At 39.7% G+C, this 25,416-nt stretch overlaps 2 protein-coding genes across 5 annotated transcripts in view; both read left to right on the top strand.

Moving 5' to 3' along the window:
• The window catches only part of LIPA (lipase A, lysosomal acid type), a 38,525-nt gene extending 32,724 nt beyond the window's left edge, over positions 1 to 5,801 (top strand). For all 4 annotated transcript variants that reach the window (XM_003825337.4, XM_055093115.2, XM_003825338.4 and 1 more), the window contains 2 exons: positions 3,366 to 3,437; positions 4,311 to 5,801. In XM_003825337.4, coding sequence (XP_003825385.1) covers positions 3,366 to 3,437; positions 4,311 to 4,544 — 306 coding nt within the window. In that variant the 3' untranslated portion in view covers positions 4,545 to 5,801. The remainder of the gene's footprint in view (positions 1 to 3,365; positions 3,438 to 4,310) is intronic.
• Positions 5,802 to 12,053: 6,252 nt separating this feature from the next.
• Positions 12,054 to 13,406, top strand: CH25H (cholesterol 25-hydroxylase). Its single transcript, XM_003825336.4, has one exon. It carries the CDS (start codon positions 12,054 to 12,056, stop codon positions 12,870 to 12,872), a length of 819 nt encoding a protein of 272 aa, XP_003825384.2. The 3' UTR covers positions 12,873 to 13,406.
• Positions 13,407 to 25,416: the final 12,010 nt, after the last annotated feature.

Here is a 25,416-nt window from a genome sequence, read left to right as displayed (position 1 = left end):
CAGAGCCCAGGTACTCTCACCTGTTTGAAGAAGGCCATCCCAATGTAGTTTTCCAGTGTTGTTCTGAACTACCTAAGGTGCTATTAAAAATACTGGTTCTTGGGCCTGTCTGAGACCTGTGGAGACTCTGAATTCCTAGGGCTGTGACCCTGGGATCTATGTTTGAGTTAAGTGCCTTAGATGATTACGATGTGCTCTTTTTTTTTTTCTTTAAAGGAAAAAAACATACTTTTGGTAGGCTTTTAAAGAACACTGTAAAAAGGATATTCAGTACAATTTTTGTTAAACATGTAATATGTTTTATGAAATTTTAGAAAATACATGAGTGAAAGAAAAATGACTTGTATGTCTAGTGCCCAGCAATAGCCACTATTAATATTTTGGTATAATCTTACAGTTTTGTAATATAATCATTTCCATTACAAAAGTCAGATCATACTACATCTGCTTTTATGTAAATTTTCATTTAATGAAATGCCATTATATTTGTTAGATACAAGTTAAGCTGTTGTATTAGAGACCCCAAAATACAGCTGCTAAATAAAGAGTTTATTTCTTTCTCATAATAAAGTTCAGAGAGAGGTGGCCCAGACTGATGATAGAGGGGGTTTTGGCTGTGTTCCATGAGGCCATGCAGGGACCCAGTTCCCTCCATACTATAGCTCTGCCATCCTCGGGGTGTTGTCCTCTTCTGCCTGGTTGCAGCCGGGTCACCTCCATGTCTCTTCCAACTCACAGGAAGGCAGGGGAGAGGGAGCTCAGGGCAAGTGACTTTGTGCGAAGGAGATAGCTTAGAAGTGAGCGGTATGGCCACAGCCTGGCTGCTCGCAGGAGGATGAGGATGTGGTTTCTATCTTGGCAGCCATGTGCTTAGGGAAAGCTTTAGGGATTCTGTTACTGAAAGGAAGAAGGCAAGAATGGGAATGGGTGGCAGTCTCTGACATAATTTAAAATGCCTTTCCGGGTCAGTAACTAAAGTTTTAAAATATTTGTCATAAAGGGCAGTTTCTGTTGCTTGAATTTTATTATCATTTTGTTTTTTGCAGTGATAGTTGTTTTGCAGTCATAAATCATCTGTCCTTATATGTTAGAGTGTTTTCTTAGGATGATACATTCATAGCACTAGACTTAGTAAGGGAGAGGGTAGGCATAGCTTTAAGACTTCTAATACATATTGTACTTTAGAAAAGTTGAACCCGTTTACATTTTTATTACCATTCAAGACCTAAATATAATTTTTAAATGTCATCTTAAAACGGTTTATCCTAATACTATAGGCATTTCCTCCTGATCATTATCTACATATACTCTGTGATATGATTATCACAGAAGTATAACCTTAGTGTATATTTGGTTTCATTTTTTTCCACTTAGTATTATTTATGAGATTATCTGTAAGCCATTTTCTGTTTCTATTTTATTTATATTTATGACAGTGGCATACTCCTTGTGTATAATTATGTAACATATTTACCCAAATATCTATTATTTGAAATGGTAAGTTTTGGCCACAAGGTGGCGCCCGGTAAAAAGAAATGCCCAGACATTCTCTTCAAAACTGCTTTTGGTTTATGTGAAGTCTGTTCTTATCAACTGCATACAATTCTACTGTTTGATGTAATAAAACACAGAGCGAGATGATATACTACAAGGGATTGTTACTTATTAAAATTGGGCTTTAGCTTATTTCCAGGTTTTTGTTACTGGAAATCATCTTAATACTTTTCTTTTGAAATATCCTTTCAAGTGGATAGCTTGAAGTCCTAAGTGACTTAGCACAAAGTCAAATTTAGAACTTCAGTCTGAGCTATAGGCAAGTTTCACCTTTGTATTCTGTGCTCACGCTGGTGCTTCATATGAATGCTGAAGGACATGTGACAAAGTGATGAACTGCTGTCTGTGTTCAGTGGCAGAATAGTTTGCATCAATATATTTTCACTGACAAAGATGGGGAACAGATGTACCGACAGGTGCTGTGAATCCAAATTTTGTTTTGCTTGTTAAATATGCCACAGGTATTTAATATCAGTCATTTGCAACGGCAAAAACAGATGCCGAATATTTCTCCTGTAACAATCCCCTATAGTATATCATCTCACTCTGTCTTTTATTACATCAAACAGTAGAATTGTATGCAGTTGATTAGAACAGACTTCACATAAATCAAAAGCAGTTTTGACAAAGAATGTCTGAGCATTTCTTTTTATCAGGCGCCACCTTGTGGCCAAAACTTACCATTTCAAATTCATTTGGCTTGCCAATTTTGTGTTTAATTTTTGACATACATTTAATTTGAGAGTGTAGAGGAAATATGGATTTGCACTATTTTGAATTTTAAAAATAAGTGACATTTTGCTAATATTTTATATTATACTATTTTAAATATGAATAAATGTAAATTTCAATGCAATTTCAATTTCATGGCTCTAGTATCCCTAACTAGTTAGAATTGTGCTGGCATGCAGTACTACTTGGTGATTATACTGATACCAATACTGAAGAAAAAGTGTTTAATCAATACCATCATTAAAATTTGACTAATACAACTAGACAAGTAGAATGGGTAAATAGAAAATATACAGTCATCCCTCAAGTATCTTTGGGGACTGGCTGCAGACATCACCCCCAAACCAAAATTCACAGATACTCAAGTCCCTTATATAAAATGATGTAGTATTTGCATATAGCCTATGCACATCCTTTCATATGCTTTAAATCATCCCTAGATTACTTATGATGCTTAATACAATGTAAACGCTATGTAAGTAGCTGTTACACTGTTTTAAAATTTGTATTTTTTATTGTTTTATTATCTTTTATTTTTTCCAAATATTTTCAATCTGCAAAATATCACTTGGCTGAATCCACAGATACAAAACTGGATATGGAGGGCCAATTGTATATTATAATTATTTTATCTATATATATCCATCTCTCTGTCTCTCTCTCTCTCTATATATATATGTATATATATATGTAGCTATCTATCTGTCTACCTTTATTTCCCAAGTAAAATGACTAGCTCTTTGAAAAAGCTTAGGATGCAAATTTCAGCAGAAAATGTCAGCATAAAGTTCTGCTAGCAGGAGCAACTGTTGATCTAGTATAATTGACAGCATATGTGCATAGCTGCTTTCTTGTGTCAGGTGGTAGCTGCTTAACAATCATACAATGAGAAATTGAGTCATTCAGTAAAGCAGGACAAAACCATGCCATTTCACTTAAAATAATGCCTTGGAAATGAAGAGTAAATCTGGATATTGGTATGAAGTTGATTTCCGAGGTCGTGGCTAGCTCCAGCAACCTATGATGTTATCTCTAACTTCGGTATCAGATAACTCTTTTCCAAATTATCTTCTTTTTAGGCTGTTAAATTCCAAAAGTTTCAAGCCTTTGACTGGGGAAGCAGTGCCAAGAATTATTTTCATTACAACCAGGTAAACTTTTTAGTCTTTTCATTAAAGGGGGCCCTGAAAACTCATCAAGAAAGCCAGCCTGGCCTATCAGGATTCTGGCCAGGCTCAGGTGCTGTGGGAAATGTTTGCAGGAGTTGACTAGTGTTTGTTTTCCATCAGTCCATTCAGAACCATCCAAGCTTTGTAGCTGGTGTTGTGGACTGGGCCTCCTCTCTTTGTCCTTTCCCCAGCTCTAAATAAGAATCATCACTGTTATGCATTACTCAGAGTAATCACGAACATAGCCTGTAGAGTCAGACAGTCCTATGTCTGTTATCTGGTAGCTATGGGGCCTTGGCCAGATTACATTGCTTAAGCCTCTTCCCTGCACTAATAAAATTAGCATTTTTGAGCATGCTAAATGCACTGAAGTGTGAGGCACTTTGCTCTGTTTTTTAAATTTAATTCCCAGAGCATCTCTGTGATGTAAACGTGATTATCTCTGACTTAAACATGAGGACAGTGAGGCTTAGAGAATTTCTGTGACTTGTCTTACACCCAAAGGGAAGAAGTAGGAGGGCATGATCCCAAACTCTTTCCAGCCACTATTGCCTTGAGTCTACTACCTATGGAATACAACACCTTCCTTGCCGGGGATTAAACATTCATTTTGGTGCCCAGCCTACGGCAGCAGCTCCACAGCTAGTGGCGATTATAATTAGCATTCTTTCATTTGGGGTTAGATTTCTTTTTTTGTGCCGGTAATGGCAACTTGAAAAGATACTCAAAGGGATTTTAAAAATTTAGTCTGTTAGTCAAACTTACTAGACAATGTTTAATGGAGATTGCGCTTATTGTGATTTTGAAAATTAAAACAACAACAACGAGGCTTTCTCTGGTTCCTTTTCATTGTAGAGTTATCCTCCCACATACAATGTGAAGGACATGCTTGTGCCGACTGCAGTCTGGAGCGGGGGTCACGACTGGCTTGCAGATGTCTACGACGTCAATATCTTACTGACTCAGATCACCAACTTGGTGTTCCATGAGAGCATTCCGGAGTGGGAGCATCTTGACTTCATTTGGGGCCTGGATGCCCCTTGGAGGCTTTATAATAAAATTATTAATCTAATGAGGAAATATCAGTGAAAGCTGGACTTGAGCTGTGTACTACCAAGTCAATGATTATGTCATGTGAAAATGTGTTTGCTTCATTTCTGTAAAACACTTGTTTTTCTTTCCCAGGTCTTTTGTGTTTTTATATCCAAGAAAATGATAACTTTGAAGATGCCCAGTTCACTCTAGTTTCAATTAGAAACATACTAGCTATTTTTTCTTTAATTAGGGCTGGAATAGGAAGCCAGTGTCTCAACCATAGTATTGTCTCTTTAAGTCTTTTAAATATCACTGATGTGTAAAAAGGTCATTATATCCATTCTGTTTTTAAAATTTAAAATATATTGACTTTTTGCCCTTCATAGGACAAAGTAATATATGTGTTGGAATTTTAAAATTGTGTTGTCATTGGTAAATCTGTCACTGACTTAAGCGAGGTATAAAAGTACGCAGTTTTCATGTCCTTGCCCTAAAGAGCTCTCTAGTCTAACGGTCTTGTAGTTAGAGATCTAAATGACATTTTATCATGTTTTCCTGCAGCAGGTGCATAGTCAAATCCAGAAATATCACAGCTGTGCCAGTAATAAGGATGCTACAATTAATTTTATCAAACCTAACTGTGACAGCTGTGATTTGACACATGTTTTAATTGCTCAGGTTAAATGAAATAGTTTTCTGGAGTCTTCAAAAACAAATTGCACTGATAAAACAAAAACAAAAGTATGTTTTAAATGCTTTGAAGACTGATACACTCAACCATCTATATTCATGAGCTCTCAATTTCATGGCAGGCCATAATTCTACTTATCTGAGAAGCAAATCCCTGTGGAGACTATACCACTATTTTTTCTGAGATTAATGTACTCTTGGAGCCAGCTACTGTCATTATTGATCACATCTGTGTGAAGCCAAAGCCCCGTGGTTGCCCATGAGAAGTGTCCTAGTTCATTTTCACCCAAATGAAGTGTGAACGTGATGTTTTCGGATGCAAACTCAGCTCAGGGATTCATTTTGTGTCTTAGTTTTATATGCGTCCTTATTTTTAATACACCTGCTTCACGTCCCTATGTTGGGAAGTCCATATTTGTCTGCTTTTCTTGCAGCATCATTTCCTTACAATACTGTCCGGTGGACAAAATGACAATTGATATGTTTTTCTGATATAATTACTTTAGCTGCACTAACAGTACAATGCTTGTTAATGGTTAATATAGGCAGGGCGAATACTACTTTGTAACTTTTAAAGTCTTAAACTTTTCAATAAAATTGAGTGAGACTTATAGGCCCAAAGAATTGTGTGTATGTTTTTTCTCTTTTATTTAATAGTCATCCGGTTCTTCCCTTTCTCTCTTGGCAGTACTTGGAACTCTTCTCAAGGTTAATGTGTTTACTCCGGGAAATGAAGGGCTACCAAGTAACGAGTGATTTTTAAAAATCATTTTTTTGTTTGCCACAAGAGGGCACTCTTGGCTTTGCTTGCAAATCTTCCCACGCTCTCTTCCCTCACTACTTTTTTTCTTTTCTTTTCTTTTCTTTTATTATTATTATACTTTAAGTTTTAGGGTACATGTACACAATGTGCAGGTTAGTTACATATGTATACATGTGCCATGCTGGTGTGCTGCACCCACTAACTCGTCATTTAGCATTAGGTATATCTCCCAATGCTATCCCTCCTACCTCCCCCCACCCCACAACAGTCCCCAGAGTGTGATGTTCCCCTTCCTGTGTCCATGTGTTCTCATTGTTCAATTCCCACCTATGAGTGAGAATATGCGGTGTTTGGTTTTTTTTTCTTGCGATAGTTTGCTCAGAATGATGGTTTCCAGTTTCATCCATGTCCCTACAAAGGACATGAACTCATCATTTTTTATGGCTGCATAGCATTCCATGGTGTATATGTGCCACATTTTCTTAATCCAGTCTATCATTGTTGGACATTTGGGTTGGTTCCAAGTCTTTGCTATTGTGAATAGTGCCGCAATAAACATACGTGTGCATGTGTCTTTATAGCAGCATGATTTATAGTCCTTTGGGTATATACCCAGTAATGGGATGGCTGGGTCAAATGGTATTTCTAGTTCTAGATCCCTGAGGAATCGCCACACTGACTTCCACAATAGTTGAACTAGTTTACAGTCCCACCAACAGTGTAAAAGTGTTCCTATTTCTCCACATCCTCTCCAGCACCTGTTGTTTCCTGACTTTTTAATGATGGCCATTCTAACTGGTGTGAGATGGTATCTCATTGTGGTTTTGATTTTCATTCCTCTGATGGCCAGTGATGGTGAGCATTTTTTCATGTGTTTTTTGGCTGCATAAATGTCTTCTTTTGAGAAGTATCTGTTCATGTCCTCACTACTTTTTCCAAGATTTTCTCCAGCATCTTCCTCTAGGGAAGGTAGAGAACATTGTTGCTTTCTGAGCCAGTTGGAATTTGATGGCCAGCCATGGTAGTATTATTTCTGTTCAGGAGTATAATTAATTCTTGCCTAGTGGATAACATCTGGAAAACGTTCTTAAGGAATACCTGCCCCTCAAATGTAAGCTGAAAATAAAAATTTGCCTAATAGGTAAATGAGTGATCAGAACTTCAGATGTGGTTGGGGGATGGGTGGCAGGAGGAAAAGGTTTTAACTCAGGCCTCACACATATATAGGACTGAAATTTAGACTAGTGACATCCCCAAATAATGATTATTTTGTGTTTGTGGGTATTAAAGGTGTTAAATTATTAAATATAAACATTAAAAATACACTGTAATGTGATTTCTTGTCATTAATTTTTTAATGTATTAAGAGATTTTCAAAAGATAAGTCACTCTGATCTGTTGTGACACTGAAAGGCAACTTTGAATAGTAATTATTCTGATTTTTAAAAAGTTAATCAGTATTTCATTATGTTGTGCTAGGTGCAGATTTGAACTTCAATTCCAAATTAAGCAAGCAAAACTCTTTGTCAAATTGTCTTAGCATTACTGAAAATAATACTTCACATTTTGTATTGTGCCTTACGGGGTTTCAAAGCCTTTTCATAAGGCTTTAATATTTGCAATAACCCCTTTGACAGGTGAGGTGAGTATTTGTTTCTCTACAGGCAAGGGAATGCCTTTTTAATGGGGATGATTTTATATGCCTTTAAAGTTTCAGAGAGGTTGATGAGAGTTTCAACAGTATAAGTGAGTAGAAGCGCCCACTTAAATGCGACATGTAAGTGGATCAGAATAGAAAGTGTTTAAAACCAAATATGCACCAGTATTTGGACTAATAGGAGCATCAGGAGAGTGTCTGGAGGAAGCTAACATCCCCATGTTCTTCATCAGCATCTCCTACTGTTTTTGGCATGGCTAATTAATGTTTTCTGAGTCTTTTGTAAAGTGTCACATAAAAGCAGCTTCAATGACCCCTTCCAATATCAAACTCCTCCTGAAGAGATACTTACCTTGGAACCAACCCTGGCCCTTTTCTGCTCAGTTTGGCTGTAACTTGCTTTTTATCCCTAGCTAGCCTTGTCTTGACTTTTCTGAGACTGCATTTTTAATCTTTAGTCTTTAAAATGGAGGATTAGATTTTGATATTCGAGATCATTCCACCTCTACGAGTCTTCCCTGTTACACAACACTACACATCTCTAATAGCCAGGAACAGTTTTGATTAAACAGATGCCCAAATGGCCTTACCTAATTTGAGAAAGAAAAAGAAATTCATAAAGGTCATTTAAAAAAGATTATGTGATTGATGGCAGGCTTTGCTAATTACATGTTCTATTTGCTGGGGGAAGGGGAGCAGCATCCACAGTCTTTTGGTAAGTTGGTGCCATATAACTTTGAGATTGTGATGAGTGTGCACAAACTTGATTGTTGTACTCTCAGAAAAGTGATTTGACCCCTGTGATAAGCAGAAAATAAAAGATTCCTGTCCTCCAACCCCGCCAGAAAAACCATACTAAGATAAAAACGATATGCAGGAAGCCATGATCAACTGGAGAAGAGATGGCATGGCCAAAGTTCTAATGCTAGCGGTCAGAAAACACCCCCTTTTGCGGAAAACCATCAATTGGACAAGAAATGGTGTGGCCAAAGTTCTAATCAGAAAACACCCCGTTTTAGGGAAAACCATCTTTACAGGTGGGTAGATCCAAACTACATCAAGCAGTACTCCAGAAAAAAAAAAAAAAAGATCTGTTTTTTAGCCTCAATTTAGAGCTAATATCCTTTAAAATGAATCTTGAGTCCACAAATATCTTTTGAACACTCATTACATACAAGATGCAATGCTTGGCACTGTGAGAAGAAGTCCTAGAAGATACACCCTGTGCTCTAAAAAGACCTAATCATCTGGCAAGCTATTACATTTTTGTGCAAATAAAAACTGTTTCAAGGTGCGCATGTGCCAAATTCAAGAAATGATACCACCCTAGTCAGCACTTGATAGTGTTCAATTTTATTTTGGTCCATTAAGTGATACTGTTTTTGGTTACCTGACATATTGTTCAGCATTCCACATGATATAGAGTGGAGAACTAATACGACTGTAATTCATCAATTTCCCTGGGACGGTTGCATTTGTATGTTACACAAAAACTTCTGTCCTGGTCAGCTGCAAGTGCAGAGATGGCAGAGAAGCTAGTTGCTATCCTTCAAAGTGCCACAAAGTCACGGGGGAGAGTACGGACAAAGCAGGCTGAAGCCAGCGCTCTCAAGTTTTGCTGCCCACGGCTTTCTGTAATCGGCACATGGACATTATTCTAACAGCGATAGACGGTGGATACACCAAAGCAGAAAATGAATGGGTTGGTTGGGGCTGGGGACTCAAAGGAGACAGTCTTGACAGCAAATCTAGCAGCTAAATCCAAATTAAGCAAACCTGCTAATGCCACTCACTTAAAAAAAAAATCTTTCTTGCTCTCGCAACCAGAGCACCCAAGCATGATAACTGAGACCACAAGAAAAGGACAATGTGTGCTGAAAGGAAATTTGAGGGCTAACTTCTGTTGAGGGTAAATTTGAGTGATATTTTACTTATGAGCGGAAATCCAATTTTAATGTTGAGAAAGTGAGCTCTAATGGTCCGTTTGGAGCAGTGAGAAGGACGCTCTTCTCTGAAACACTGCATCAAGGACAAGACCACGTCTAGCCGGAATGAGAAGAAAAGTTTCTGGTTTACCCTAAAAGTGAAGTGAAAACAACACTGGGGAAGGGAGGAGATGTTGTTGGGGGGGGGGGCGAGTGGGCGGTAGAGGTGGACAGCTTTGGAAGGACAGGTTGTTTAACTGGAAGCAACTAGGGGCCTACATTATACCTATTTTCTGCTATCATCTAGAAATCAAAGCAGCAGCATTAGAAAAATTCACCCTTGTTCCCTTTTTGTATTGGCTGTCAAGAAACTCAACACTGCTTCTGAACCTTTATCTCATCAACAGCAAATATGTCAGCAGAATATAATAATGTTTTCATAGTACACTGGGTTAAATAAAAAGGCTGCTGTAGGGCTAGAGGCTACTGCTGAGGGCTCCTGGGAATGAGCATCTAAGGAATGTCAGTATTCCATCAGTGGCAGTTAGTGGACACACACCAGTTAGGAGATTCTGAATTACAAATTGGCCTATTATATGTATCTATATCTTATATATTACATATTATGAATTGGCGTATTATATATATCATATGTATGCATATATACCATATATGATCTTAGTTTTAGGCCCATATATTGGTCCATATTTTTGTATACTTGTTCTTTCCTCATAATAGATGGCTTTATATCTTTTATTTCTCTTTACATAATCTTACTTGATTTTAATTTCAAATTTCTCAGTTATTCTTTAGGTAACGTGTGGAGTACAAATTTAAAATACCATGCATATTACTTGGTGTGTTTGCTGTGTGCTAGGACCTATGATTTTACTGCTGTAAACCCACAGCAATAATAATAATCCTACTTCTTGGCAGGGTGAGGAAGCCAGCTTTTATGAGGATTGGATAAAATCAATTCAAATAAAACATTTAGCCAATGCGTGGCACCTAGTAGGTGGGCTTTACACGGTAGACTTATTATTTTTCCATTTAATACTCCAATTTCCCTTTGTGGGGAATCGGTGGGATAAGAAAATGCAAGCTTCAAGGAGTAAAGGGCTGGACACAACCACATAGATACAAGACACTAAGCAAGAATTAGGAGTACTCCCTGGCTTCAAAGCTGGTGTCTAAAACGTCTATCCCCTAAGGGACCCTTGTATCGTGTCATGTGTCAGACCCGGGGTTGAACTCGAGGATTTTTGTGCTGTTCCCAGGGTCTCTCAAGAGCTCTCCTAGTACCGACCTCCTTGTGCTCGGTGGCCCCTGGCCCGAGGACCCCAGCTGGGTGGCGGAGGAACGCAGGGGATAGAGACTAGCCCCCTAGCCGGGCTCCGTGGGCCCGGAGTGGATTCAAGGACCGGTGGCAGAGGGCGACTGCAAGTTGGCCCCGCAAAGCCAACAAGGGGAAGGGCAGGGTAGTGACGACATCACCTGGTCCTTCAACAGCCTCCCGGGAGGCTTCAGGAACTCACATCTCTTTCCCTTGACGAACAACGCAGGTGGTTTGCTGAATTAAGTGTTCCCGCCCCAAATTGAGATACAACGGGCTTTTTAGCCAGATTGGCGCAGACTGGGCGTTAAATCCAGCATTTTCCCGGCAAAGCTGAGCCTGGCCGCCGCGGAGCCCTCTTTCCGCTGTGCGGTGCCTCCGGCTCCGATCGCGGGCCCGGCGCCCCGGGACGCGCCGCCGAGGGTAGCTACGCGGCCGGGCTGCGGCCTCTCCCGGAGAGCCTGCGTGCGTGGTCTCTCTAGCTTGCTGCCCGCCGGCCAGGAAAACTCTGGGGACAAGCTGGAGCTGGCGGAGGTTCCCATCCGGCCACCCTTCCCGTCCGATTTCCTGAGCTGACGGTCACCGCCGGCGTTCGGGGACCAGCGGTTCCCTGGGCAAAGGGCTCGTTTCTCGATCGCCGCTGGATAGACCGCAACCGGGTTCTCAGAAAACACCCGAGCTACAGACCGCATGTAGCTTTAAACAGTTTTTAAAATGTGATTATGCTTGCGTCTTTATGAAAGCACATGGATGCAGTTATACGTATGCATTAAAAAACACAAACAATTCTGCATTGATTGCAAAGGAGCGCTTTCTGGTGGCAATGTAAACGGTCTAGTTTGAGACCCGTGATGACACACGTGAACTGAGTTGCCAAACTCATAGAAACTCCACACGGTAGATCTGTACATTGTATCACGTGTTAATTGTACGCCAACTGAAAAATCAGAACTTACATGAAAAGTACGAAGTGCCACTGCATACACGCATATCTAAAAGCCGGTAAGATGCGGCTATAGATGAGCACATTTACAGCAATCAAGGGCCCCTCTGCCGGGTTGCTAACTTATTCAAGCTTCGCATCGCCGGGAAAGGGATGGAAAGGCAGCTGACATCACTCGGGGCGGGGCCGTGAGTCCTGTGAAAAGTCGGTGGGACTCGAGCAGCAGCCTCAGCTGCCTTGCACAGCCTCGCAATGAGCTGCCACAACTGCTCCGACCCCCAGGTCCTTTGCAGCTCCGGGCAGCTGTTCCTGCAGCCCCTCTGGGACCACCTGAGGAGCTGGGAGGCCCTCCTACAGTCGCCCTTCTTCCCGGTCATCTTCTCCATCACCACATACGTGGGCTTTTGCCTGCCCTTCGTGGTCCTGGATATCCTGTGCTCCTGGGTGCCCGCCCTGCGGCGCTACAAGATCCACCCTGACTTCTCGCCGTCCGCGCGGCAGCTGCTACCTTGCCTGGGGCAGACCCTCTACCAGCATGTGATGTTTGTGTTCCCCGTGACGCTGCTGCATTGGGCCCGCAGCCCGGCCCTCCTGCCCCACGAAGCTCCCGAGCTGCTCCTGCTGCTGCACCACATCCTGTTCTGCCTGCTACTCTTCGACATGGAGTTCTTCGTGTGGCACCTGCTGCACCACAAGGTGCCCTGGCTGTACCGCACCTTCCACAAGGTGCACCACCAGAACTCGTCCTCGTTCGCGCTGGCAACGCAGTATATGAGCGTCTGGGAACTGTTTTCTTTGGGCTTCTTCGACATGATGAACGTCACACTGCTCGGGTGCCACCCGCTCACCACCCTGACCTTCCACGTGGTCAACATCTGGCTTTCCGTGGAGGACCACTCCGGCTACAACTTCCCTTGGTCCACTCACAGACTGGTGCCCTTCGGGTGGTACGGGGGTGTGGTGCACCACGACCTGCATCACTCTCACTTTAACTGCAACTTCGCTCCGTACTTTACACACTGGGACAAAATACTGGGAACGCTGCGGACTGCATCTGTCCCAGCGCGGTGATGTGGCTGCGGTGGGTGCCCCTAAGACTCGGGACTGCTGTGCCTTTCACACTTGAATGAAGAGAAACACCTGAGCTATATATTTTTTTAAAGCAACTAACTTATTAACCGATGAAAACCATAGATAAAACCTGATGCATTTTTGTAATCTGACAAAGTAATTTACATACTGTTTGTGTATCAATACAATTTTGTGTTCTTGGTATTCTTAGTCTAGCTCACCTCAATAGCCTTGAATCCTGCATATGAATTAGACATTCATCACTGGCATATTTAGAATATCTCTAAAAGGACTTGTTTGTAGAATAAGGAATTTTCTATGTTTCAAAGTGTTCTAAAACCTGGCTAAAAGAATGTATTTTTGTGGATGGTGTTGACTTCTGACTCTAAAAGCAATCAAACATGTTTCTGCTGGACAGTGACCAAGAATTATAGTACCTTCTTATATTTTTTTATAGAACTGTATATTTATTTAGAAAGAAATGTTATTCGTGCTTTAAAAAAGAAAAAAAAACATGAATCAAATAAGTATTGACTCCCGTTTCACTGGTATTTTGACTGATAAAAAAGGGAAGAGGGAGCGGGCATACCGAGTGTCCTTCTAAGCCTCCATCAGCCTCACCATGGAAAGAGAGGAATCTGGGTGTAGGGTGTTCTGTTGGGGGTTGTTAGAGAAAAGGAGGCAGGAGAAGGGGCTCTGTTTGTTTTGCTGTAGCAATTTCATGGAGGAAAAACACGCTAATATTCTTAATGCTTTTCAGCTGATTTCTGTATAACAGGCAAATGATAGGATTACTCTGTAAAGTTTCATAGAAAGATTAACGCTGAGCAGTCAATCATTTTATTATTTGTGGGAATGGATTAGGGGAAGAACAGAATTGGAGGCGTGCCTTGCTTTGCAAAACTGGTGAGTCAATAGTATACACTAGAGTGGCTGATAGATGTGCAAGGGGATTCTGAGGAAGCCCCTGTTTTCATGAATCCATCCATAGCTACTGCAAATGAACATCAAAGCATTTCTTCTGAAATCTGGAATTTCTGTATATTCAGTTTTCTTAATTAAAACATACATGCAGCAGGTACAGCCCTTTCTAAAAGAAAGATAAAGTGAAATTTGGCCCTGGATCCCTGATTCCTCATGTGGAAAAGGAGGAGGTTTCCCAGATGTTCTTGCAGATGACAGTAAATATTCCTATTATTAACCACACACCTATCACCCATCACTCACCACTCACCCCATCTAACTCCTGCCTATTCATTTTAGTTTTGTTTTTGGAATATAATTTATATAGTGTAGAGTTAAAAATCAAGACAATTTAGACAAAATATAAAGAATGGCAGCTTTGTGTGTAATTCTTGGCTCATTATATTTGAACCAAACTGTCATGTTTAAAGGTAAAACATCCATTTAGAGACCTGGTCTCCACGGTCTGCCAAATGAGACTCCCAAGAAATATGGTTAGGCCCTCCAAATGTTTGGCAGAATGCCCCAGAATGTGGAACCTCACAGCCAGTTTTCCCATGTTCCCTTCAACGTGTGTGTTCCTTTAGCTTCTTGACTGAAGTTACCTCCTCCTCTGTCTGTATCAGGACCAGGCTGGGATTTAAAGATGATATTGATTTATAAAAGTGAAATCCATGAAAAGAGGAAGTGAGATGTGAGGAGAAAATGCTACACTGACGGTAGTATATTATTATCATGATGCACGTGGCACCTGGAGTAAGAAGAGAATGATAAACAGGCAGGTGTGGAATCTATGGTGCAACTATGAGTTGTAAGCAGCTGTAGGCACTCCAAAGCTGCCCTGTAAATCATGGATAATAACAATTTATCACAGCTTATCCTCAGAGAATTGTAAAAATGTATCATGTTGCATCACTGCATAAGGTAATTTTAGATTTTGGGCAAATTATACACATGGAAAGTGCACAATTTTGATTTAGAAACACTTTCTTACAATCGAATGTCTTAACAGTTTTTAATGCCTTGGGAGGTAGAACCGCGAAAGTGGAAAGGATGAGCAATTTTTCCGATAGCTTGAGAACCTGTTAATAAAAATAGTAAAGAAAAAGTTCATATGCGCATGCGCTGTCACACAATTTCTCACTTGCTCCTTACAACACCACCATAGGGATGTAGAATAGTTATTATTATCATCATCACCTCTGTTATGGATAGAGGATTGGTACCCACACAGGTTAAGTACCTTTTTCCAGATTACAAAATACGAGGAGTGGCAGCCAGTTCTACTAAACTTAGGTCTGGTGGTGTATACTGTGCTTCTCTTCTGATAACTGCCAGAGAGCTGCAAACCCTGCAACACCAACAAATGGCCTCCCTCTGTTGTTCCTCCTTTGTTACTACCCCTAAAACAGTGTTACCCTGGCCCACTACTTCACTTCCACATGGCTGCCAAAGCGTCTGCCTGGGTAGGGGAGAAAGCCAGGGGAGGTAGAGCAAGGCCAGTCTAAGCAGGCCCTGGGAGAGCAGGAGGCAGGTCAAGGACTGTTTTCTGCATCCTTCATTGCACCTGTGCTACAAACGCAACTATTGCAGCCAGATTACCTGAGTGGGAATCTGGGTTCTGGGACTTACTAGCTGAGTGGCTTTGGATAAGGTAATTAACCTCTCTGCCTTAGCTTCCTTATCTGTTGATCACAGACTGTTCCTTGCTGAGTTGTTGTGAGGGATTTTTGAGTTACTAGATGCAAAGTGCTAGATGAATCCGAAATCCTGGCTGTAGTCGTGTTTGCTGTGACTGATGCTTCCCAGTGTGAGTGCTAGGACTGCAGTTCAGAATGGTCAAAGCTTTTTGTTCACAAACATGCTTGTGCTCGCTCATATTCTGGGGAATCAAATAAAGCCAAGTTGTTGGTTCTGCTTCCATCACAAGCTACTTCTCCCACCATCCTTCCAAGGCAAAAGTTTTATAAAGAGAAAGAAGTCTATGTTTGTTTGATTCTACTTCTTTACCTCTGAGTCATTCTACTCCCACTCCTCTGGAAACTTTTGCTTTGGGTTGCCTGCTAATTTCCTAATTCTCAAATCCAGTGACTTTTCCCCGTCTTCTTCTTCTTCTTCTTTTTTTTTTTTTTTTAGAAGAATTTGATTTTCAAACCAGCTCATCTTGGAATGTGGTTCTTGCTTTGCTTTAGTGAGGTTTCTCTCAACTCCTTTCCGTCCTCATTCTCCAGCTGTTCCTTCTCTCTTCAATGGCTCTTCTTTCACCACAATAGGGAGGCAAGCCTCAAGGTGCTTCTCATTTTACTAAAAAATACCTGTATTGTTTATAATTAATATCCTCCCTACCATCTCCTAATGTAGTCTATAAATGTCCTACTGCACTGCATTCTAGTAAATATGCACAATGTGTATACGCATGTATATTCACATACACCATGCATATGTGCATATGCATGTAACATGTAGACACACTATATATGTACACACTATACACACAAACTCTATGACTATATGCTATTATATGTACACATAGATGTGTTTATACACTATATACATATGCTGTATATATGCACACATGTATAAGCACACTGTATAGTATATATGTGTACACATTATATGTACACACATTATATATGTAAACATGTACAAACCTGCTATGTTTGTACTAGATGTGTATACACACACTATGCCTCCTCTTCTCTCTCTCTTCACATACATAAACATAAACACACAACTATTTTTGTCCTATCTACCATTTATTTCTGCCTGTAGTACTATGCCTAGTTCTTAATAAACATTGGTTCAGTGTTGCATGAATCCTGGAAGAACTAGAAACACACCTTAGCCATTAATCATGCATTTCTCAAACATTTCTTCTTGTTCTTCTCCATCTTCCATCACTAGTCAATTCCAGATTTCTAACTCAGGCCATGATCACCACTCATAAATCTCTGTTCTAGAGGAAGTCACACTCTACTGGGAAAGAGAGTCAGGCAAGCAAATGCATTTAATTTAATGTGGCCAGTGCTGTAATGGAGGATGTTAACAGGTTGTTAAGGGAGTCCAAAAAGAGATGGGACATTTGAGCTAAATCATGAAGGATTTGTGTCTTCACTAAGCAGGGTACAGGGCATACCTGGCAGAAGAAACAGCAGTTGCAAAATTAGAGAGGGATGAAAGAACTTGACATTCCTGAAACATGGCAGGAAGCTCTGAGCACTGAATAAGCAAGGAAGAAATGTGTCCGACACTCAAGGTATTCAAGGTATATGTCTAACAAGGCAGTTACAGCCTGGAATTGGGTCCCAGCAACAAACATTTGCTGTCTTGCCTCTTCACAAGCCATTGAAACTTTTTAGAACTGTTGACTCACCTGCTTATGTCCCAGGGTTTTTGAGAGATTGTATGTAAAATTGCTTTGAAACAAATGTTAGAGCTTCTTGTTATTTGTCGATTTATAATGAATAGATGGATAAATGCATTGAAACCTGGACTTGGGCTGTTGAGGGAGTGGGGAGGGTGGTCCACAGATTTCAAGCAAGGGAGTGATATTAGATCTGGTTCAAGAAGGTAACTGGCAGCAGTGAACAGTGACAGTGATTCCAGTTAGGCGACCGTGGCAAGTTCTGCCTGGATTCCAATCCTGGCTCCACTGCTTATAAACTCTGTGACCCTGAACAAGTTACTTACTGTCTCTTGCTGAGTATCAAGAAGGCAGTTATGGGACACTACTTAGAAATTGCTGCAATCAATATTCTTTGCTAATCATTTGCCTAAACCCAACATAAATAGCTTCGCCGACTTGTAGCAACTTGAGTGAAGTGTTTATTTCAAATTTTGCTAAGATCCACCCTGCCACATACTTTTGTGGGTACATAGTGTGAACATTTTTTTTTTTTATTTCTGTGAACTCTGAAAAGCTTTGTTTAAAAAATGTTTAAAAAAGCCTTCACACAATGGACTATGACTCAGCAATAAACAGGAAAAGATTATTAATACATGCAGCAATAAGGTTGTGTCCTAATTATGCTAAGTAAAAGAAGCCAGACAAAAAAGATTATTTACTATATAGTTCAATATAGTTCAATCCTATAAAACTCCAGAAAATGCAAATGAATTCATGGGGACAGAAAGTAGATCAGTAGTTTGATGAAGGGAGGGGCAGCAAACATAAATTACCAAACGGGTATGAGAAAACATTTAGTAATGAGGGATATGTTCACTATCTTGATTGTGGGGATGGTTTCATAGGTGTATACAAATGCCAACAATTATCAAATTGTATACTTTAAATATGTGTAGTATATAGTATGTCAATTAGACCAAATGTTGATGGTGATGATAAATTAATCTAGGACCTCATGTTCTGAGTTTTAGCTTTGAAGCCAATTTACCATGAAAACACACACACACACACACACACACACACACACATACACACACCAGTCTATAATCCATCCTTTGCTCATCCATTCTCCTGACCTACCAGAGAAAGCCTCTCAGGAGGAAGAAGGCATGTCTGGGAGCCTGCAAAACCCAGACCCCTTTCTTTAAGAACTTCCTCAACTCCCACCATATACACACACAAACACAGATTGGGTCCCTGTATCTATTGTTATACTGTATGATCCCTATATCATGGCCACAGCTTTCTGTACCAAAGTTGGAAATCTGATCCACCTGGGAAGAATTAGGCTATTTTCCAGGAATTTAGGATATGTAAACCAGCAGATCCAGGTGACCATTTTGGGGCTGCCATTCGTACTGTGTGAATAATGATGCCAAGAAAGCCCATCTGTACATAGAATGAAAGGAGGATGAGCAGATTTTCAGGGAGTGGGAAATGAGAGACACATAACCCTAGAAGGAGTGAAAAGGGCAATGGCAGTTCTGGGAGCAGACCACTGACCTGGTTTCTGGAAGCTCTATAGGCCCAGGTTCTCAATCCTAAACCTGCTACACTTTTTGCCTTTGGGTTCCATGACTTTCTAATAGATTCCTCTTCTTGGGCTGGTTAAATACCTTTCTGGTTCTTGTATGTAAAGAGGACATTGGTTAAAACCTGAGGGTTCCGTGGTGTCCTTTTGCCTTTAGGTTGTAGGAGGAAGCCCCTTAGCGCAAACCTCTATAGGAGGTTTTTTGTGGTTGTCATCAGTGGGCAATGAATAGCCACATCCTAATTGACAGCCAGAGGCTGTGGTGCCCCACAGGCCAGGAAGGCAAACTGACTATGTGTGGTTGTTAGGGGCCAATGTGGAGAACAAAATGAGCGTTCTGACATTATTTAGTACCAGCCAACCCCATCTTGACCTCCTATTACCCAAGGTGAGCAAGTGCTGTTTTATAGCAATTCAAATACAGACTTTATTCCAAATGTTTGCTAAAGACATCTCAAGTCTCATAAAAAAGACTTTGAACCAAAGCCTAATTGGAAGCCCAAACTTTATCTCAATCCCATCCTTCCCATGGAGGGCATATCCTTATTTCCTAACAGACCTCTTATGTGTAATGGGTCCTATAGTGCCACATTGTGTTCTCCATGGGTTTGAGGTCCCGGCGGATGCTAGCAGCTTTCTAATACACACCTTGACTTCCTCTGTTGGGCTAACTTTCCATTTGACACATCTTGACACCTCTTAGTATTTTTCCTGTCTCAGTGTGTTTGTTTCCAGCTGTGTCTCTTTTGCTGCCTTGTTCTTTTGTTTTGTTCTTGGCTGACATTTATCAAGTGCTCACTAGGTACAAGATTCTCTCAACTCATTTTACATCCAGTAACTCATTTAATTCCTAACAGCAACCCATGAATGACACAGAGACATTCAGAAACTCATCTCATATCTTTTAGCTAGTAAGTGGCAGAGCCATGGTACACACCAGGCACACCCTTTTGGAACCTGCCCTTATCAGTTGTCATCACTGGACTCTGCCATCCCCTCAGGAGCTCAGTTTTTCTTTGTCACATCTTCTTCTCATGATCTCATAGAAAAATGAATCAAAGTTTGCTTAGAAGAGTTTTGTCTTTGAGAACTTGTTCCTTTTTCTGCAAGGAAAAGGTGAGTTGCTACAAGCACAGATTATATTTTCATAACAAGAAGCTAGACTGTGAATCAACCCATTCAAAGGGATATGACCATAGGCAGCTTTTTCCATATAACCCACTACTGGACTTGCTCACGGGGATGGTATGAGATTGGATAGAAGGACTAGTATTCATCGATGAAAGAAAAAAGTGGACCATAAATGAAAAAAGTTTGCAAAAAAAAAATTTGTGTACAGTGCAGGTATAACATACATTATTCTGGTCAGATGGGGTGGAGACCTCCTGAAGGGCAATGAAGAGGGATGGGAAAGGGACTGCAGAGGTGGGTTTCAGACCTGGTAGCTGTGCAGCCAGCCAGCTGTGCATCTAGCCAGGAGCTGTGGTCTGGTTGTCCAAGGTTGGGACTTCTTTCTGGTTTGACCCTCCTAGTGGGCTGCTCTGGTTGAGGGCTTTGACAGTGTTACCAGCACAGAGCCCAGCACATCAGGCCATTCAAAACTACTCTATGTTGCCTCCCTGGCCTAATGCTCAGCACTTCAATTCAACCAACACCTTAATGAGCACCTACAGTGTGATAATAAATAATCATGATAACAGTGACAAGAATAATGATAATAATGGCTATTATAGAACAATTACTGACTATAGCTCATAGGTATTGTGCTAAATGCTTTGCACATATGATTCCTTTTCATCCTTAAAATAACCTTCTTTTCTTTTCTTTCTTTTTTTTTTTTTTTGAGATGGAGTCTTACTCCGTCAACCAGGCTGGAGTGCAGTGTCGCGATCTTGGCTCACTGCAACCTCTGCCTTCTGGGTTCAAGCAGTTCTCCTGCCTAGCCTCCCAAGTAGCTGGGATTACAGACATGGACCACCATGCCCTACTAATTTCTGTATTTTTAGTAAAGATGGGGTTTCACCATGTTGGCCAGGGTGGTCTTGAACTCCTGATCTCAGGTGATCTGCCTGCCTTGGCCTCCCAAAGTGCTGGGATTACAGGCGTGAGCCACTGCACCCGGCCAAAACAATCTTATTTTCAAAGCCAACAATCTGCTTGGTTAAGTAATACCTTTATTAACTCACCTCAAAGATCCACCCCAGATGATAAACAAATACATAAACAAATTAATTTCAGATTATGTTAATGCTATGAAAAACAGTGAACTGATTTGATATGATGGAGAGGACCTGAGAGGTGGGGAGGGTTCCTGCAGAAGGGGGATGAGGGAAGGCCTCTTTGAGAAAGTGATGTTTAAGAGGAGACCTGAATGACAAGAGGGAGCCAGCCAGGTGAAGTAGGTTGTGTGTTCATTCCTATTTCTCAGACAAGAAGGAAAGTTTAAAGTAATTGCCTAAGATCAAATAGCTCTATGGTAAAAGCCAGAGCTGGGGCCCAGGGTGGTCCTATCATTTTGCTCCAGTCTCTTCCAATGTGTTCACTCAGCATGTCGTGCCCTCTTTCAGCTGCCATTGCTTCACCTGTCCAAGGGTTCTTCCTTGTTTCCGGCTATTGCCATTCAAATTCCTTTCCTGTTATCCATTTCTCTCTTACCTCTGATTTTCCAGGTTCAAGCTCATTAGCCAGTTGTTAAGGATAACAGGTTTTATCCTTAGTTAAAGATTATCTTCTAAAGCGGTATCCGGCCTCCGTAGTAACTGTGGACTAGGGTTGTACATGCCTTGTGCAGAGGCACTGTGTCTGTAGGATGCCCTTGGGGCTGAAGAGCTTCCATTCCATCCCAGATCCCAGCCTGCAGAATAAAGATAACTAAACTCTGACAGGTTGGGATATGGAATGGAATGGAAGTATGCAAATAAATTATGTATGCAAATAATGACATTCTACCTCTTCCTTTTCTATCTAGGTGCCTTTTTTTTTTTTTTTTTCCTTTTTCTAGCTTTCTTGCTCTGGCTAGAAGGCTATAACCTCCAGTAAAAATGGACTAGAAGTAATATAAGAGAGGATATCTTTGCCTTGTTCTTAATCTTAGAGAAAAAACACTCATTGTTTCACTGTTATGTCTGAAATTATCTCTAAATGTTTTGTACATGACCTCCATCAGATTGAAGAATTCCCTTTTATTCCTAGCTTTCTGAGAGTTTTAAATAAAAAATGGATATAATGTTAAAAATGAAATTTTCTTATTATCCTCGTAGTATCTGTAGAATGTGTATTTATCTCACCTACCCATACCTAACATAGATAAGTTGTGTCTTTTTTCCTTCATCACTTTAAATAGAGGTTTATCAATTTTACTGGTCTTCTGAAAGAATGTGCTTTTGCTTTCATTTATATTTTATATTGTTTTCTTTTTATATTTCACTTATTTCTATTTTCATCTATATTAATTCTTGTAGTCAGCTTACTTTGATTTGAATTTGCTCTTCTTTCTGTAGGTTCTTAAAACATGAACTGGGTTGATGTATGGAGAAGAACTGGAGGTGAGGGAGAGTTCCTGCCCAAAGGGTATAAGGGGAGGCCTCTTCCAGGAAGTGCTATTTAAGAGGAGAGAGTTGATGTCATTGCTTTAATATTTTCTTTTCTAATGATATAGATATTTTGACACTATAAAGTTCCCTACAAGCACTGCTTTGGCTGTAACCTAAAAATTTTGTTATGTTGTGTTTTCATTTTAATATAATTCAAAATAATTTCCAATTTCACTTTTGATTTATTTTTTGTCCCATAACCATGTCAAGTATGTTATTTAGTTTCAAACATTTGGAGAGCTTCCAAATATCTCTCTGTTAGAAATTAAATTAGAATTAAATTTCTAATTTAATTCCATTTTGTTCAGAGACCATAGTTTGTATGTTTTTTTAAAAAATTGAGATAAAATTTACATAACATAAAATTCACCATTTAAATTACTTTAAAGTGCCCAACTCAGTAGATGTCAGTATATTCACAAAGTTGTCTGTCACCACTATCAAATTCCAGAGGATTTTCATCACTCCCACCCAAAAATCCATACTCCTTACCAGTTACTCCTCATTCACTGCTCCTGCTAGTTTCAAGTAGGGAACATTAATCTTTCTACCTCTATGGCTTTATTTATTCTGCCATTTTATTAAAAATAGTATAATTTAAATATTATAGCTATTTTGATGGGACAATAGTATCTCATTGTGATTTTGATTTGCATTTTCTAATGACTAATGATGTTGAGCATCTATTTATTTATTTATTTATTTTTTTTGAGACGGAGTCTGTCTCTGTCGCCCAGACTGGAGTGCAATGGTGCGATTTTGGCTCACTGCAACCTCTGCCTCACAGGTTCAAGTGAGTCTCATGCCTCAGCCTCCCAAGTATTGGGATTACAGGTGCCCGAAACCATGCTTGGCTAATTTTTGTATTTTTAGTAAAGACAGGGTTTCACCAGGTTGGCCAGCCTGATATCAATCTCCTGACCTCAGATGATCCACCTGCCTAGGCCTTCCAAAGTGCTGAGATTACAGGCATGAACCATTGCACCCGGCCTATTTATGTTCTTACTGATAAAATAGTGTGGAACTTCAAATATAATGTTGAATAGAAGTGATGAGATTAGACCTCCTTGTCTCATTATTAGGGAGAGCACTTACCGTCTTTCACCATGAAGTGTGATGTTATCTGTGGGGTTTTTATGCTCCTTATCATGGTCCCTCTGTTCCTAATTTGTTGTGTGTTTTTGACAAGAAAGGGTGTTTGATTTTTGTCAAATGCTTTCTCTGTATATATTGAGATGATCGTGTAGGATTTTCCCCCTTTATTCTATTAATTTAATCTGATTGACGTTGAAGCACACTGGAATAAATCCACTTTGTTATGATGCATAATCATCCTTTTAATATGCTGCTGGATTTGGTTACTTAGTATTTTGTTGTGTATGTTTACATCTATGCTTATAAGGGATTTTGACTTGCAGTTTTCTTTTCTGTATTGACTTTGGCATCAGGGTAATTATGCTGCCTTTCTAGATTGAGTTAGAACATGTTCTCTCCTCATCTATGTTTTGGAATAGTTTGAGAAGGTTTGGTGTTAATTATTCTCTGAATGTTTGATAGAATTCACAAGTGAAGCAATTCGAACCTGGACTTTTCTTTATTGGAATATTTTGATTACTAACTCATTATCTTTACTTGTTAAAGTTTTATTCAGATTTTCTATTTCTTCCTGAGTTAGTTTTGGTAGTTTGTATGATTCTAGAAATTTGTTCATTTCATCTAGGTCATCTAATTTGTTGTCATAAAATTGTTCATTGTATTCTCTTATAATCATTTTTATTTCTGTAAAGTTGGCTGTAATATCTTCATTTTTATTTCTTATTTTACTTATTTTAGTCTTCTCGTTTTTATTGATCAACGTAGCTCAAGATTTTTCAATTTCATTAATATTTTCAAAGAATCATGTTTTGGCTTCATCAGTTTCCTTTTTTTGTTCTTTTTTAATTCTCTATTTCATTTATCTCTATTCTAATTTTTATTACTTCTTGTCTTCTGCTGGCTTTGGCTTTTGTTTGCTCCTCTTTTTCCTGTTCTTGAAGGTGTAAAGTTCTTGATTTGAAGTCTTTCTCCTTTTATTTTTTATTTTTTTATTTTTGGAGATGGAGTCTTGTTCTGTCACCCAGGCTGGAGTGCAGGGGCGCGATCTCGGCTCACTGCAACCTCCGCCTCCTGGGTTCAAGCAATTCTCCTGCCTTAGCCTCCCAAGTAGCTGGGACTACAGGTGCATACCGCCATGCCCGGCTATTCTTTTTCCTTTTAAAATGTAGAAACTTACAGGTATAATTTTCCTTATGAGCACTCTTGCTGCATGTGATAACTTTGGCATGTCATGCTTCCATTTTTTTTCACCTCAAATAATTTTCTGGTTCCCATGTGGTTTCTTCTTTGACCTATTTGTAATTTATAAACATTATTTAATTTCCACATATTTGTGAATTTTTAAATTTTTTTGTTATTGGTTTCTAATTTAATTCTTTTGTGGGCAGAAAATATATTTCACGTAACTTTAATCTTTGGAAGGTAAACGGAGGGAAAAAGACATTCTATGTGAATGGACACCAAAAGCGAGCAGGAGTAGCTATTCTTATATCAGACATAACAAACTTTAAAGCAACAGCAGTTAAAAAAGACAAACAGAGACATTATATAATGATAGAAGGCCTTGTCCAACACGAAAATGTCACAATCCTAAATTCCTAAATATATATGCACCTAACACTGGAGTTCCCAAATTTATAAAACAGTTACTACTAGACCTAAGAAATGAGATAGACAGCAACCTAATAATAGTGGGGGACTTTAATACTCTACTTACAGCACTAGACAGGTCATCAATACAAAAAGTCAACAAAGAAACAATGGATTTAAACTACACCCTGAAACAAATGGACTTAACAGATATTTACAGAACATTCTACCCAACAACTGAAGAATATACATTCTATTCATCAGTGCATAGAACTTTCTCCAAGATAGACCATATGATAGGCCACAAAACAAGTCTCAATAAATTTAAGAAAATTGAAATTACATCAAATACTCTCTCAGACCACA

This window comes from Pan paniscus, chromosome 8 (assembly GCF_029289425.2).
Source record: "Pan paniscus chromosome 8, NHGRI_mPanPan1-v2.0_pri, whole genome shotgun sequence".
In the NCBI taxonomy this organism is placed as follows: domain Eukaryota; kingdom Metazoa; phylum Chordata; class Mammalia; order Primates; family Hominidae; genus Pan; species Pan paniscus.
Note: the sequence above shows the minus strand (reverse complement) of the source record. Positions and strands in the feature narration are given on the sequence as shown.